The 17,151-nt window shown below is 34.6% G+C and overlaps 1 protein-coding gene across 1 annotated transcript in view; it reads right to left on the bottom strand.

Moving 5' to 3' along the window:
• LOC150098084 (uncharacterized) overlaps positions 1–17,151 on the bottom strand; it is a 110,343-nt gene that overhangs the window by 17,038 nt on the left and 76,154 nt on the right. Inside the window, exons 12-15 of the mRNA XM_090406678.1 lie at positions 8,919–9,153; positions 8,359–8,597; positions 1,332–1,371; positions 923–1,093 (exon numbers count right to left, since the gene is read on the bottom strand). Of these exons, the coding sequence (XP_090262804.1) occupies positions 923–1,093; positions 1,332–1,371; positions 8,359–8,597; positions 8,919–9,153 (685 nt within the window). The remainder of the gene's footprint in view (positions 1–922; positions 1,094–1,331; positions 1,372–8,358; positions 8,598–8,918; positions 9,154–17,151) is intronic.

Here is a 17,151-nt window from a genome sequence, read left to right on the forward strand (position 1 = left end):
ATTATCATTCTCAGTGATTATTACTGTGTTAACTACATATTTAGGTTCTTTATGTGTCTTCTAGGAATTTAGATACCTAAGTTATTTCTTGTATAACTCTTTCTTAGAGGAACCCAAATAACAATGGTGATAGGACACCTCGTCTTATACTCAGTATGTAGCCGTTCTAAATGTTTTTTTTTATCGCAAACTGTTTATTCCAATATATGTTTTATCATCCCCAAATGAACTAAATCGAGTCAGTGTTTTCTGAGATCTTCATATATTTATTGTGAAAAATAGTGGTAATTTTTAGGATGCATACTTTATAAGATTAAGTGACTATCTGATCGAAAGTCATCAATACATTCATTTAAGTGCAATCTCCAATCTGGATGTCAACGCAAATGATTCTTCACATTTTATCTTGTGCATTGCCCAAGATGAAGCATGTTTTTTGAAATGTGCGAAACAGAAGTCGATATGTTTTTGTAGTGTTGATCTTTCGCATATCTTTCTGATGTTTAATAGTTCATCGTTTGTGATTTTCCATTTCCGAATCTATATTGTTCCTAACCTATTTATTGTTCAGATTTTGACATCTATTATGTAATTATTGTTATGTAACAATAATTACATAACAATATAATTGGACTGTTATTGACTTACAGATACTGTATGAGCAGTCTTCTGATGATTGTTGACAGAAGTCGCAAAGGAAGATTCAACAAACATGGCCTTAAAAAAATCTTAATAATTATGATAATACAAAAACATTTAGATAATAAAGAAACTGTCTCTCTTTGTGAAAACTGTAAATAAAAATCTTTAAAAAATTAAGTAAATTATCATATAAAAGTCATCATCTGCATTTTGCTGCAAAATAAACAATGAAGGAACTATTTGCACTACACAGTAATAATATTTTAAAAAATTCACTTACGAAACATTTGTAGGTTAACAAACAAATAGGTATGGCCAAGGATTACCCAAGCGATGGTAATGCATCGTATTCCGTGAAGAGCAGTCAGCATACCCGTTGCATTGTTGGTGTCAAGCAGTTTTCTTGTGTTCGTGTAAACAGAAAAGGAATGAAGAACTTGAAACACAGTTCCTAAAAAAATTAAAATTCATAAATATTTTGATATCAAGTTTTAAGTAGATAATAGTTTATTTAATTTACTTTTATTTTATTCATTTTAATTAAATAATAATAGGAGGAGAAGAAAGTTAATTCTGTTTCTCAAAAACAAACATTTCTCACAGCAGTAGCAGGAATAATTTAGAAATATTATTAACTAGGAGAAGATGCTTGGCAATCCCTTAAATCCTTATAACAAAAATTATGTTACTTGCTTTATTAGAACTGACCAACTCTGTAGCTTCTACATCCTTAAAATAAATTCATTCATGAGTCAAATTATTTTAACATTTTCAAATTTATTCTAGTACCAATACGAAGAGCTATACGTAATCTTTCTGTCGAGCACATTAATAAAGGAAGACTACACTCTATGTTCTCTTAATGAACTGCCTAAGAATCTGATCTTTAATATACTTGACTTTTCCAGAAATCTGCCTATTCCTCAGGCATCTTGGCCTAGCCTTTGAGCTCAGTCCTATGATAAACTTTGGTCGAATCTTGTTTGCACGAGAGATTAGGCTAATAGTTCCATGATTCTCTAAACCGCTCTTATCTCCTTCTTGTTCAATGGTATAAATGCTAACTTCTTTCACTCTGTGGACAATACTCCTCCCTCCCTCAATATAGTCAATCTATGGAACATTTTCCCAGAGGGTTCACAGAAGTTTCTTCGCTAAACCCTCTGGTCGTTTACTACGGGTTGTGGTGGATTGTTTCCTTCAGATTTTTCCATTAATGCCGAAGATTCCTAGAGCCTCTGTACTTCAGCTTCAAAGAATACTTTGTCAACTTTAATGGCACCGAAGCACAACTTTGCCTTATTTTACGTAAGAAATACCCCATTTAATCACCTATTCTCACCATTGATGATGCTGAAATATACTCAGTAGATCACTTATCTCTTCTTGATGACTGACTTACACCTTTAGCCTCTCCTGGCCTAAACCTCTCAAATTTTATGCTTCCTCCTCTTTCAAATGTATAAAACCTGTTATTTTCACCTCAAGCCATTACTTGTCACTTGTAAACCTCCCTAACATTGCATAAATTCGAAGGAGACACTACCCTAGAATACTATTCTCATATGCACGGTGCGCCAAAACCTTCTCTCTAAAAATGCTTGATGCTGTCCAGAAGAGGGGACTTTAGCTTCGTTGGCGAGCCTTTCTTACAGACTTTGGCCAATTTGTAACAGGCATTCTATTTTTGCCATATGTCTCTTTTACGGGTATTTCTATGAGCGTCGTGCAAATGAACTAACTTTCACCGTTAATATATTTTCTCTTAAACCTGTAAACAACGAGCGAGTGCTAATCAGCATCCGTTTACAATCTAACTCTAAACATATGGAATCAAACTTCTTGCTCTGCACTGTTCTACAGTGCAGAGCAAGAAGATTTCAACTTTGATATGTATCAAAGTAATACGAGAATGCATGCAAGGATGGACATTGATAATTAATTATGAGTGAAGCTGATAGTGATTTCATATAAGTTTATGTTTAAACATATAAATTGACCTACCACAACGCAGACATTAAAATCTTTCAACATGTCATTCAGGATGACGAAAAAGTAACAGATTCTTTGTAGTAGGACTTTATGTAAAAGTAATCTTAGTTCATAAAAAGTACACATTATAAGACTGAAATTATTCTAATTTATAACTAACAAACACCTTAAAATCATATTATGTACTTACCTTTCTTTTCGAAAGAAAGAACCGTATGTTGAGCTGATTGGTAGAAATTTACGTAGAGGTCAGTGATAGTTCCGCTGATTAGTAGAAAAGCTAATCCAATAAGGATGAATCTGGGAAATTTAAACCATTTTAGCAATCTTTGTAAAATAATGTGAGAAGAGATATGAATAAAAAAATTAAACTTAGATCTACTTTGAACAGTACCATTTAAAAACTAAGTTAAAGAAAATATTCAACTCACATAACAAAAAGCTGTCCTTTAGTAATTTGGGAATTGGTCTTCATTTCGCAAATAACTGTTGCTTTAAGGTCCAAAGGGAACGTAACTAAAAAAGTGAGTCGTACATTAATTTTTTTAGTCTGAAGGAATAACAATGCAAAGCTGTAGTAACACATGAAGGTCACATCTCCAGAGAGGGAGTTAAATAATAGGAAATAAATTTTACTTATTTTCCTTTGATTAAATATTTGTTTAAGCTTGAAAATATTTCGTGGCGTATTGGAGTCTTGAAATTGGCTTTAAAAATGTCTTTATGTGGGCTTGAATTGATGGCGTAAAAAAGTTCCATGGGGATCTATCTATCGCTCTCTCTCTCTCTCTCTCTCTCTCTCTCTCTCCTCTCTCTCTCTCTCTCTCTCTCTCTCTCTCTCTCTCTCTCTCTCTCCAGCAGGTTTTTTTTTAATTTTGGTTCCTCATTATGCAAATAACATGAAATACGAAACAATTTTGTAATATAAGTATAACGTGCAGGCAGGGATCAAAAGATTGGGAATAAGAAAATCGAAGAAACCACCAATCTAAAATATACGTAAAAAAAAAAAAAAATGAATGAAAAAAATTAGCTGAACTAAACTGCTTTCTATGTTTGACCTCAATTGCGATAACCATTTATAAAATGTGTAAAAATAATGTTTAAGAACTTATATACTATTACATAAAATGCTTTCGTATTGATTTCTCATAAAGCAGCCATAGTTAAGAATTTTAACATAATTTCATGTTATATTAAAATTCTGGAAGATAATTTGACTTCCCTTAATTGCTATAAATAACCATTACAGATTAGATGAATATTGAGGTTAACGAACTTAGATCAGCCATTTTCTGCACATCATCTTGGGAACATGTGGACGGAGTACACACACTCCATCGAAAGGGAACAGTATAAAACACGTGGGCGAAACTGGTGAGAAATCCTATTCCCTGCAAGCAGAAAGAAGAAAGATTATCATCCATAGAAATCACATGATAATATTGGAATAACATTGATTTTTATTTTAATACATTATAGCCAATGGTTTAGCTGAGAGATTATAAATGAAATATTTGTTTTATCAGAAGTGCAATGAGTCATTCACACGGATGCTGATAAATCTTGTCATCTTCATATAAACTGGACAGATTATACAAATAATTGATTGATATGGGGAACTGTATGAATAGAATTATAATATAATATCTTAATTGTTTTTTATTTAATTGAAATAATTAATCAGCATCCTAATCATTCGTTTAAATCGACTAGGGAAATTTTCTCCAATTCCATGACAGAAAATTCAGCAAATTTGGCACTTACTACATTCAGCAGGCGTGAAAAAGAGGGGGGGGGGAGTTGTATAAATAACAAGTATAACCGCTCCATCAGTGCAACTGCTACTATCATTCTCTGTGGCTTTCATTTTCCTCCATTGTTTAACAAGTTCAATAGTACTACAAGAGTAAACTTCCCCTGTTCACTGGCGCTGGTCAGGTATTATTCCTCATTTTTCTACTTAACCGCGTGATTAGTACATCCACTCTATAAAAAGCATGTTCCTGGTTCGAGTTCCATGGTCCAGTCTGAGACTACGCCACTTAGTGGAGGATAAAAGCGGCTTGGAAAAAAAAAAAAAAAAAAAAACCTTCGGTCTTTGGTCTTTAGAGCAGGGTTTAGCGATTATTTAATCCTTAGCCCATTCACGATGCTAATACTGATGTACTATAGCTTCATAAAGCTTTTATCTGTTGGATTCATAAAATACAGAAAATCATTAAAATATGTACTATCTTAATATTTCCTATCAGTAGAAAGAAATCATAATTTGTGCAATGGCACATCCCAGCGTTATTTTCAAACACCATGATTTCAACAAAAACACTATTTAATAAACCTAAAATTTAAATAGCTCAACCAGTAATCTAAATGATCATTGGAAAGTTCTTAAATGTTGTTATCATTGGTATGGAGAACCTTGAGAATCCAAATAAGCAACAGGACAACTGGGCGATCAACTAGACGGCAGCTAGTAGAGATGGGGAATAAAAAAAGTAATATAATGACACTAATGCGACAGAACCGGACAGATGTCCGCGGGGTTAGCCGAGTGGCTATACGCCTCGCAACCATATGCCTGGAAAAGGAGTGTCGTGGGTTCGATTCCCGTGGCCGACGTTAGGAGCTTAAGGATCTTTCTCAGACATAGCCAAGTTAGCCAGTCTTGGGCATTGACAGCAGAATTTCTGTCCCCAGTTTATCTGGAGTTTTTTCTCCCGCAAGCAGGCAAACCGGCCTTGAGAACTTAACAGTTCTACAGACAGAGGATACTCCGGGAGGCATAGGGCCAACCACCTTATCCATGAGTACGGTTGTGGTTAAATGAATAGAAAACCCTCGACACCGCAAGGTGAAAGAGAGAAAAAAGAAGAAGAATAAAAAGAAAACCGGACAGATGGGAGACAACCGACTATAGGTATCTCTTCCAATACATTTCCTATCATGTGCTGGCCTGCTTGTAAGGCAATCAACAAATTGAGCCGCTAGATCAAAGCTTCCCAGATTTGAGAACTAATACAATCAAGGCAAAAGTGTGAGAAAGCAATGGATGCTGAGATCCATGGGACTGGATTTTCTTTCAGTGATGTTGGGAGAGCATCTGAGATGTCGTTGAATAATGACGATTTCATAAAAAATTATGATGTTGCAGATTAGAGGAGAGCATCGCTGTTTTCATTGCTGGACGAAATACGGAAAAATCAGTATGACAACGAGGCTGCTATACTTCCTATTAAAACTGTCCAAAGAAATATGTAAGAAATGGAACAAGAAAGAAATGGTTGCATAGTACCATGAATTCTAAGAAAATGATCAGATACAACTCTACCTAAAGACTTTATGGTAGAATTTTGTTCCATCTGCAAGATTTATTTCATTTTATGTGTTATATGTGTTATTAATACACATAAAATGTGTATTCAAAACAGCTAGGTTCAACTTATTAATAATAATAAATTGGATATTTATTTACCTGGATATTTTATAGCTATTGTATCATATTTTATGTGTAAGAAAGTCTTTTGAAACTTTGATCTAACTGAGTTGGCTGTAGCCCAAGTGACTTGTCACCCACTTCACTATCGCCCATTTGTCCGATGGACTAGCTGACTGTCTCCCAGTTATTCTATTGCCCTCACTGAATGTCGCCTTGCTGCCAAACCACAGGAGCGGCATCATTCTGAAGCGATGTATGGACAAGAACATCGGTGCATAATGGGTGTTCATAGCCATATTTTGCCTCTGTGTGTGTGTGTGTGTGTGTGTGTGGTATATGAGAAATATATGACTTCTGAATATATTCAACCTTGTATTTTCCTTTATCTGGCTCCCACTAATGAGATTTCAATAAAGGTCGAAATCGGTTTATGTAGTGGCCTTTCCCATACTGGTATAATGCACACCACGTCCCAAAGGAATTCTGGTTTGCATTATGGGATACTAAAGCACTTGATGTGAAGTCATTAGCTATATACACTGGTTTCCATAAATTAAGGAACAAAGAGAATAACAAACAGGTACATGAAAACAGTGGTCAAAAAGAAGAGGAAGACTGCCCATGTGTGCCTCAATAAGGAACGTGGCCACTCCTCATAGTAATCCAGTACCACAACGTTTCATACTGTTTATGATAGTATCCATGAACCCAGTTGGTAATAACAACTATTTCTCTTCTAAAACACTCCTAAGTCCCTCGAGGTTTTTGAAGAGGCGGAATGTGAGCAACAATGCATAATGGGTGAATGGTTGAATGAATAGAAAATCTAGAGCATCCCATACATGCTCAAGAGGATTAAGGTCAGGAAACTTGGTCCAGTCCATATATACGATAGTCTTTTTTTTGTTGAGAATATTGGTCTACCAGCTTCGTTCGATGAGGACGAGCATTATCATCTTGTAGGATAAATGCTTCCCCTATCGCACCCGCATACAGACGAACATAGGCATCCTCATCTCTGAAAATTGCAGCATTCATGGTTCAGCTAGGGACACATACAAGTCGGTGCATCCACCTAACCAGATGCCTCCCCAAACCACACACTACCTCCACCATGAGTGTCCATTTCACGGATATTAGCGGGATGACAAAGTGTCGCTGGTTTTCTCTCCAGATCAGACCACGCCTGGTATCACTTTTTAGAGCAAATCGGAACTCGTCAGTAAACAATACCGTCTCTCCCCCCACATTGACATTGGATGCAGTTGACTTGGATTCTGGTCCATTTCAAACGTTTTCTCCTTTTGCGTGGAGATAGGAGCACGCAGAACGCAAACAACCAATCGCTTTGTATAGACACCACCTTCATGACGCCTTCTGCTAAAAGTAGAAGCAAATACCAATCTTCCTGTAGCTGACGCAATTTCAGATCATAGCTGATTTGGGATAGCAGTCCTGTTTCAGTGAGCAGATAATCGGAGATATCGATCACTCAGTGCGGTTATATTCCGTGGCTTTCCTCCACTGTATCTTCGGGATGTTGTTTATGACTGTTAGAATTGGTTCCACAGTCTGTGAATCACGAAATGACACATACAACCACCTGGCTAGCTCTGCCTGACTTTCGCGACTTCTAGTCTTAGATGGCTCGCCAACTGAATTCGTTGGTTATGATGACTTGTAGCCATACTCAAGAATGTTTGGTAATAACAACCATTTCTCTTCTAAAGCACTCCTAAATCCCTCAAGGTTTTTGGAGAGGCGTAATGTCACGAAATGTCTTGCTCTCACTTCAGACACGAAATGGAAAAGCACTCAAAACGCCCGATTGTGTGCCGTGGGTCATTTGCATGGATTTCTGACAGCGCCACCCATTTGTACACGATAACCTTTCATACCCCCCCCCGAGTTATTGCGATTTTTCTCTTTACTTCTTAATTTTTGGAAACCAGTAGCCTAGTATCACGCTATTCATACTTTCACCTTTATTTCACAAATAAGTGAAAGCTTTCTTGTTATTCTAGTCAATGACCTAACCTCAATAAATATTCCGAGATCTTGCTTATCGTCGACTATAGAATATTCAAAGGGCTCATTACTCTATATATCATAAGTATTAAAATTAAATTTTCTTTGTGATTTGTTACGATTTCATTAATATGCTCTTATTGATTTAGTCAATGAATATACTAAAATAAATGGTCATCTGTTTTGAAATAAAAATCTCAAAATATAAAACTATAACACCGACAGTTATAAATGAGAATTTTTTTTCAATAACTTACCGAATCTTTTAGTGGCAAGTCTTTGATTTCTTTCAGTGTGTGAAACATGGTATAGAATCTAGGCTTAGAAGGCATGGGGGGTACAATATTAATGCTACAATACTGGCCTTTTAATAATCTGCTGTCCAATTCCAAAACGTTTTTAGTAATAGTAATATCCACACATTGGTCATAAGCTCCAAAATCAGAAATACCTGCCTCTAGGATACCCGTCGGTATTTTAGATGTGGCGTCCAGCACTAAAAATATTTAATTATTTATTAAATATTAATAAAAAATTAGGTCAGAATAATTATACAGTTATTCAAGCAATGATTTTATTCAAAAATCAAAAAGATATTACCACACACTGTTTATTATGAGCTATATGAATGTGAATTAAAATATATTACTATCTATTTTTACTTCGTACTTGTACAATTTAAATATTTCTTAAAATCGTAATAAATATAAAGATATTTATCCATAATAAAAGTTTAATAAACTCTGTACTGTAGATGTGAAAATATTATTATAACAACGAAATTTATAATATTAAGCGAAAGAAGTTCCATACTCACTTTTTACAGCCCATGTTTTAGCTAGTTTTAGATCTCTGACGAATAAATTCAAGCCTTCTGTACATGCAAGTGATATATTCAGTTTTGTTTCTAATTGCTTACTTATAGGATACAAAGATTTCAGAAGTGCATTCAATCCACTTTTTAATCGCTCTTCTGTCTTTAACCAGAATTTATACGTATCAGTATTACCATGAGAAGGCCAATCGTTTCCATCCAGCTGAGTTTCCATACACTGCGAAGATAATACATAACACATTAACCACAGCACAACAAAAGCAATCTTACTGAACATGCTGCTAACTTTCTCTAGAAATGAAAAGATTTAACTTGCAACTTTCTACACCTAAGATAAGATACGAGGGAGGAGTTATACGGAAACTGCGAATTTAGGTCACTGCTCCGACTGTATTCTTGGACGAAAACCGTAGGGTGAGAAAAGTAGGTAACCTGTTTAGTCCTTAAACACAAAAAGTAGAACCTAATAGGTTTCCAAGTTATTTTTTAAAATCATTTTATAGGGTCCATTAATTAATTAATTAGGTTGTGATTTAAGAAATATTTAGATTAAGATGGCAAAGTGCTCATTTTTGTAGGTCACGCACATTAGGCCCAAATTATTTTCCTTGATCCTGTCGCAATTTAAATGTTAAATGAATTGGTAGAGATGACACCGCATTGTCATCAGTCTCTTGACGCAGGCGAAGATTCTACGCATACCGCTTATTCGGTTAGAAATCTTTATGCAGATGTACATAAACGTCACTTATTCAGAGTATATGCAAAATACTTAGTCACGTGCGTCACCACCTGTTCTACGCAACTATTTACGAATGCTAATGCTCAGTAATCGTCAATGATGTTGATCACAATGAGAAAAACAAAGGATTTTTCGAGGTTCGATAAAGAGTTTATTGTGGGTGCCCGTCTGGCTGGAGTCACGATTTTAAATACAGCAGAGCTGATTAGTTTCTCAATCCTGAATGTTTAATCAGTGGAAAAATAATCTCCATTGCTTATCTAAAAGGTATAACTGTGGTCCTAAAAACTTAATGTTTGCAGCAATTGACTGTAACATTTAATGAGGTTGTTTCTGACCCATATCTCATCGAACTATGCGCAGGGGAATTGAAGAGGATCCGTATTGGCAGTCGCGTGCCAAATTTGTTATGAGGTGCCATAATTGTGCAATATCCATCCTGAAACCATCTGTTTTATGACACTTAAATTTTCGGTTTAAGAAAAAATGGTACTTTAATACACTACAGGAAAGTACAGTAACACGGTACAAGTCAGTGTAATAAGATTTTAGCTGTGAGATGGATGCTCTGAGAGGGGGGGGGGGAAACTGTCCCTAATAGTTTCAGTCAGCTCACGTATACTATAAATAATATGCGCCAAATATAACATTAAATATGTAGCAAGTCAATTTCTGTCATTATAAGTGAAATTAGTGCAATAACATGCTTATCTGATTTTAGATCTATTTCTTAAAATTACTGAACTAATCCTTTGTATTTTTGAATAGATTCTAGATGATACATAGATAATCCGGAACTAAAAATAACAGAAGAAATATATTTTTCTATGTTTGGAAAACTGAACAGACGTAATTTGTGATACTCTAGAAGCACCATTATATATTTCGCCATTGGCTAGTTTGCATTTTAGAACACCTCTTCCACTGCCGAAAAACCTATCCTCATATTCCAAAAGTTAGTGAATAATTTGGATGCTTTTTCTTAGTCTTTTCAGCGGATCAGGTGAAAATAGTAGTTTCCAATCTAACCTGTTAGCATCAACGAACGATCAAAATGTTGATGAAACTAATCATGGCGTTTGCTTTGGATGGTAGCAGGCTATTTTCAGTCTGTACCGAAAACAGCCAAAAGAATTCCTTTGTGTTTTGCCAAAATCACGTCAACACGAAATGCCTTCTGAAGGTTTCCACTGGTCACACCCACTTATTCAATTTTCTGCCTAGTTGCCATCGCTTCTTTGATGATTGAACTACTTTCACTTTCAGTTTATCATGTGATATGACATATCTGCATAGAACCATCTACTAATAAATGTCAATTGGTATGATATTCATGCAAGACCACAAAAAAATGCAGGCCAGAGGAACAGCGAAATGTTCCAACCGCCTTTACAGATGCTTCCATTGTCCCTGCTCAGAGTATCCCCTGCCATCCACAAATAGTTTGGTAGCAACTCAGTACAAGCAAGATCTCTATTTAAATAGCAGATTAAGCAGCGAAGTGTCAACACTCAAAAAATATCTCGGTGTGTTGAAAATTGTCTTTTCTGTGTGTACTATTCGCAACCCAGTTTTCTTTTGCAATACGAGATATACTTGACGTTGTTAAGCATGTTTTCACATGCTGTTGCGTAAGGGACATTCTTTAGGTTGTATTAGGGCTTCCTCCCTTGAGGAACAAGGACACCTAGTTCTCTTGCTAATTAACAGGTGCGGGTCATTCAACTTTGCTGCCCACTATCTACAGAGGATATTATCAATAGGTAAACCGAGTACAGAATGATAGCACCCCTGATATTTGTATCAGTATTTATTTACAATTAGTTTAAGCTTGTTAATGAGGTTTCTTGGATATATCATTAATGGCAATCCGCTGTTTGAATATGGTGTAATTCCAATAACTTTTAACTGTTAGAATTAACTTTTAGAATAGTTAATAGAAATAAAATGAAAATAAAATTCGAGTTGCATATAATCGATCATTATAGAATAGTAAAATTCTTTATAATAAAGATTTTCGTCTTCTTTATGGAATCTGGGTCTTTCCAAACAAAGGACTTCGCTGATACCCACTCAGTTATGGAAGTTCTGTATATAAAATTTATATTTAAATATTTCGTCTTGAATATTTCGAAAATTCTGAAAATTTCACAATAGAAATAGAAACAATTAACAAATGTTTACAATAGAAAATTTCACTCTTAATTCCCTTCATTCATCTTTTAAGGCTTAACTCAACAGTCAATAATAATTTACTGTTAAGTTCAGCACCAAGTGTACAAAGTGAATTAATTTAGGAGGTAGTTCTGTTTCTCTTGTACAGCAGAGATTGTTACATGGGCTGAAAAAATGGTTAACTATTTTCTTCCTATGTGAGGAAAGTTTTCATGATTTGAGTATTCAGTTCCTGCTTATTATATCAAGTGTTACGTAAGGAACATTATGAGAGAGAGAGAGAGAGAGAGAGAGAGAGAGTTCGTCGAAAAACACTATTTATTTTCGGTTTATTTTATAACTAATTTCTGATTTTGAACCAACATTTAAGTACAATTATAAGTTCTAATAAACATTTACCTGTAAGCTACTATTATAATACTTTATAAATACATGCAATTATATATTTTTAAATTTAAATATATTAAATATACTAAATATTAGAATTATTTAATAAAACGATAGCAGAAATCCGGACAAATTAAATTAGAAATCATTGATATTAACTCCAAAAAATTTACTTTACCTTAGATGCAATCTTTTGATTTGTTGATTTTAAATTTTTGGAACATCATTTTGATAGAACAACGTTGGTAGATATAAACTCATAATCTGAACTCTTAAAAGAGTAATAAATTACAAGAGGAATTGAACTCACACGAATCATAATTTACAAGAGGAATTTAAAACCTTAAAAACGTGGTATTTTTTATTAGAGGGGAATAAAATAAAGATAAAATTGTATGAAAATTATAAAAAAAAAACCGGAGGAATGAATGCTGTATAACTTCCATGAAGAACCTACCAAAAAGGACTCTTCCATAAAGAACCATGAACTTCTATTTTTATTCGTTCATTCTTCGTGGAAATTCATTATTGTCTGCAATTGAAGGACATTCACAAACATCCATGTCAATGATAATAATCAAACCCAGAGCTTATTTGCTCGGCCATGCACTCTGGCATTTGCGATTCAGTTCAAGCTGAAATATCTCCAACAGGTGTAATCCGGTACCACGCAATAATTCTAAAGGTATCGTCAATGTGTGTGTGTGTGTGTGTGTGTGTGTGTGTGTGTGTGTGTGTGTGTGTGTGTGTGTGTGTGTGTGTGTGTGTGTGTGTGTGTGTGTGTGTGTGTGTGTGTGTGTGTGTGTGTGTGTGTGTGTGTGTGTGTGTCGTTTAATTGAAAACAATAACTAATCTAGCTAAAGTATGCCTATTGAAATGGAATTATCATAGTTTTATATTATTATTATTATTATTATTATTATTATTATTATTATTATTATTATTATTATTATTATTATTACCTGAGACCTCCACGGAGTCAAAGACTCAGCGAGTGAGGCTATAAATCACTCGAATCAGCTGTCATACCTTCTCTTAAATTCATTGACACTAGACGCACCCAGTACCTCTAAAGGCTATTCCACTCACTCACTGCTCTGTTAGAGAAAAACCAAGCTCTTGCCAAATTCTTGACTGTGAACAAACTTAACCTCCATGGATACCCCCCCCGTTCTCTCCTCACTTTCCATATAACGAAAAATTTCATCACACGATATCCTCTGCCACCAATTCAAAAGGTATGATGACTATATTTTATTATTCAATAACACATACCGTTAATTGAATAGACCATAATAAGACACAGTGAACTAAATTTTTCTCAACAAGGAGTTCTTTGCTCCATAGTTTTCATTGATACCTAGTTAAATTCAGAATATCCACGTCAGTTTCTCCAAGCTACTCCCTAAAGTTTTCGAATTTTCAGTTCTTAGTTTTCTCATAATTTTTGAACACATTTGAATCTATCGTGCTTATCCACACGATGTTTAACTATATACGCTCTATACTTAAATACTACATATTTATATAGAAATATGTATAGATATCCAAATATTTAAACTTATATATTTAAGTATACGAAGAAAGGATGTTGTAAATAGTTCACAGTGTTTTACAATTTTAAAAGTAATTTTAGAAGTAATTATTAATAAGTTTTCTTAATTATTTTCTCAGATGTTAAACTCTCTGTTCTCTTTTCTAGACGTAAAGTTTCTGGATACCGTCAATGTGAAATAGAAACACATACTATAGCTTTGTATACCAATCCAGAATAACGTGGTAATTAAGTTATAGCAAGATTCTTTCAATCATTTATCGCAGGTGTATGCATTGAGATTTCACATGTTGCATTTAGCGCTAGAAACATTGTCAAATATCGATACCCCAGTTCTTTTATTATTATTATTATTTATCTATCAAACCTCTACTGAACTCTACTCTGTTCTAGGAAATGGTGTTTGCCTTGGGGGATATAACAAATGACACCAAGCGTACAACTTGATTTGTGAACTGGATTTCTTTGAAACAGATAATAAAACTTTCTACGCATTCTCCTGTTACTGGTAACACACTATTTCAGTACAGGGTGTAATTTGTAATTAATAACGCATGCAATAGAATCAAAGTTATGCATACATTTTATCTCATTTTAAACTTTTTATCTATCTTGGGGTCTCTTATGTGATGACACCTTTCGATGGCAGTAGTCAAATATATATATACAAGATGACCCGGAAGTAATAAGGTAGTTGTCGAAATAGTAGTGACTACGATTTCATTATTCATTTTGTAATTTATTATTTTTGAATCCAAATATGTCGAACGAAAACAAACAAGCCGTTCGATTGGTCAATTGCAGTGGACTACACACAAATTGGAACCTTAGATACACAACACTCGAAGATTCAATTTTGCAGTTCTTGAATTTGCACCATTGGCCAGAAGAAGGTATGGAAGTCAACGCAAACCGTTGCCTGAAACTAGATCAATCTTTTTATAGGAACTGAAGCGCCTAACACAAAAGCTCAATCTTTTTATAACGAACAGGGACAGAAGCACCTAACACAAAAAGGTTGGGAGTATGGACTAAGTATTTGTTTCTTCGAGTGCGTGAGAATCTGCGAGAATTAGAATTCTCTGCTTTTGCTCAACTATGTAACTATATTTGCCCATATTCTAGAAACGATCTATGGAAGAGCAAATCTAACATGTGAAATTCAAAGTTTTTGTGGCATTTTTTGGTTTTCTTTTTATTCTTACTTTATATGATGATAAACGTATTTACAAATATCGATAAGAGAAAATCCATTCTTCTGTTTGTAAGGCAAGTAAGAAAGTAATGATATAAGATTTACAGTCATAAAATGGCATCCTAGTAAGACAGTTCTGAATAAAATCTTCAAGTAGATAGCCAACAATTTTTCCAACAAGAAAAATTTCGAACATGTTACCGCACACATATTTTTCAATTTCTATATAAAAAATTCATTCATATCTCGAGAACATATTTAAAAACTATCCATTCTTTAATTAAATCCAATTAGATATTTGCAATAAGTACGATGAGCAAATGCATACACGAGCTGCTCTTTTTAAATTGCAATATTTTGACGCTTAAGACAGAACAGCATAGCAAATATTGTAAAGAGATGCTCAGAAAATAAAAACATGGTTCTTATTGCTTTATGGTGTGTTGTGTTCAGTTTATTACAGGTGTATCCCTGATAAGTGTTTAGCCTACGAGTCTTCATACCAACTTCGATATGCTGGGCATTGGTCGGCGAAGTTTGTAAACATTTTCACAGGTATCCGCTTTCAGTTATATATGATCAATTCCTATTGTTTCTACAGACTTGCTGGCAGTGGGTCCTTGTCATGGACATTTTATTCCACTACCAGATCTCAAAGATAGAACTGAGATTCGATGACCGAGAGCCAATCCTGCTAGAAATGTTTCTCAAATGAAACGTAAACGATAAATATGAATGAGAATACTTGATCGAGATTAAAATAGACCACGTCATTTCTCTTGCTCTGTTAGTATCAATAGACCTGAAGGATCGCCAGGAAAACATGCACTACACCACCAATCCGCCGCGAGCACTTTGCACTTTTGTCAAGCATAATGATTATGGCTCTGTTCTTTTGTTGCCATACCTTGAGTCTCTATTCGCGTGAAATGTATTGATGTTTCTTGACTCACACCACAGCCTGTTTGTTTAACTAGAAGGGTGAGGTACATTCAATGCCGTTTGTTGTTATACCCCATTTGAGGCAACACATTGGGTTTAGATATATTCTCTCACAGTTTCTGGTTATAAAGCAGTCATTTGACTAGTTATAATACGTCTATTTTAATTCACAGTCCTGTCTATCCTGCATCTACCTCACACATCTATCAGCTGTCTCCACTGACATGCGAGAAACAGTAATGTTGCACTGGTGGCCTCCTCTTTGTAGCATTTTTTGGTGTATCCAAGACTCCGTAGTACGGAGAATTCTGGCATGCCAATAGTAATCATCTTTTAAGATATTTTGATTATCCTTTGTAGCTCTTTATCATTTCCGTGAATTCACTCGAGTCATCTCCTTAATCTGTCCCATGTACAAATCACATGTTAGGGCAAATCACGAAATGATATTTTTATATAAAAATATAGTGAAATATAGTGAAGAAGAGAGTGAATACAAATATTCGAAGTTCATATTTCACTGTTAGTGTAGAAAAAATATATTGGAATGATCTTCAGCGAAGATAAAAAAAATTGTAAGTGAATTTGTTTAACTTGTAAGAAAGACTTACAGAGTTTTTATGGCCGGAGGTAAAGCTAATTAAAATTTAAGTATAAAGTACTGTTATTCTTAATTGTACTGTATGTAAAATATGTGTGTAAAAATAAATAAAAAGATTTTAAAAAGTGTGCAAGAATGAAAGAGTAAGAGCGAAGATAGTTGTGAGTGAATGTGAACAAGCTAAACTATACGTGGTTGATGAATTTCGTGGTATACGCATATTAGTGATGATTGGTCACTGTATGGTCTACCTTATGTTTCATATTTTGTTCTTCATGTGTTATCGGTTTTGGAGTGTCATTTTGAGATTGTTCCTCCAAGGAACAACCTCAAAATTTCACAGGTTTTCCACTGACAAACAAAAAACAAATCTCGAGCTCGTTTGGGTAGTTCATACATCACTGTATAAATATGCATTTGGATGGATCTGTGACTTTTCGTTTCGTCACTGCCCGAAGTAACTTATAAATTAATCTTATTAGCCAATAGATTTTTGTAATTATCACGATAAAATATTCTGAATGTCGTCCATTTTCTTGTCATCCTTTAATAATCTTGGCGAGAAAAACTATGAACCTAGTCCACTATTTCCCTGAGTAGAGCCGTGTATAACGTCTC

The sequence above is a fragment of the Typopeltis vanoorti genome, chromosome 16 (assembly GCF_054136105.1).
Source record: "Typopeltis vanoorti isolate ZY-2024b chromosome 16, IOZ_Tvanoo_1.0, whole genome shotgun sequence".
Taxonomy (NCBI): Eukaryota; Metazoa; Arthropoda; class Arachnida; order Uropygi; family Thelyphonidae; genus Typopeltis; species Typopeltis vanoorti.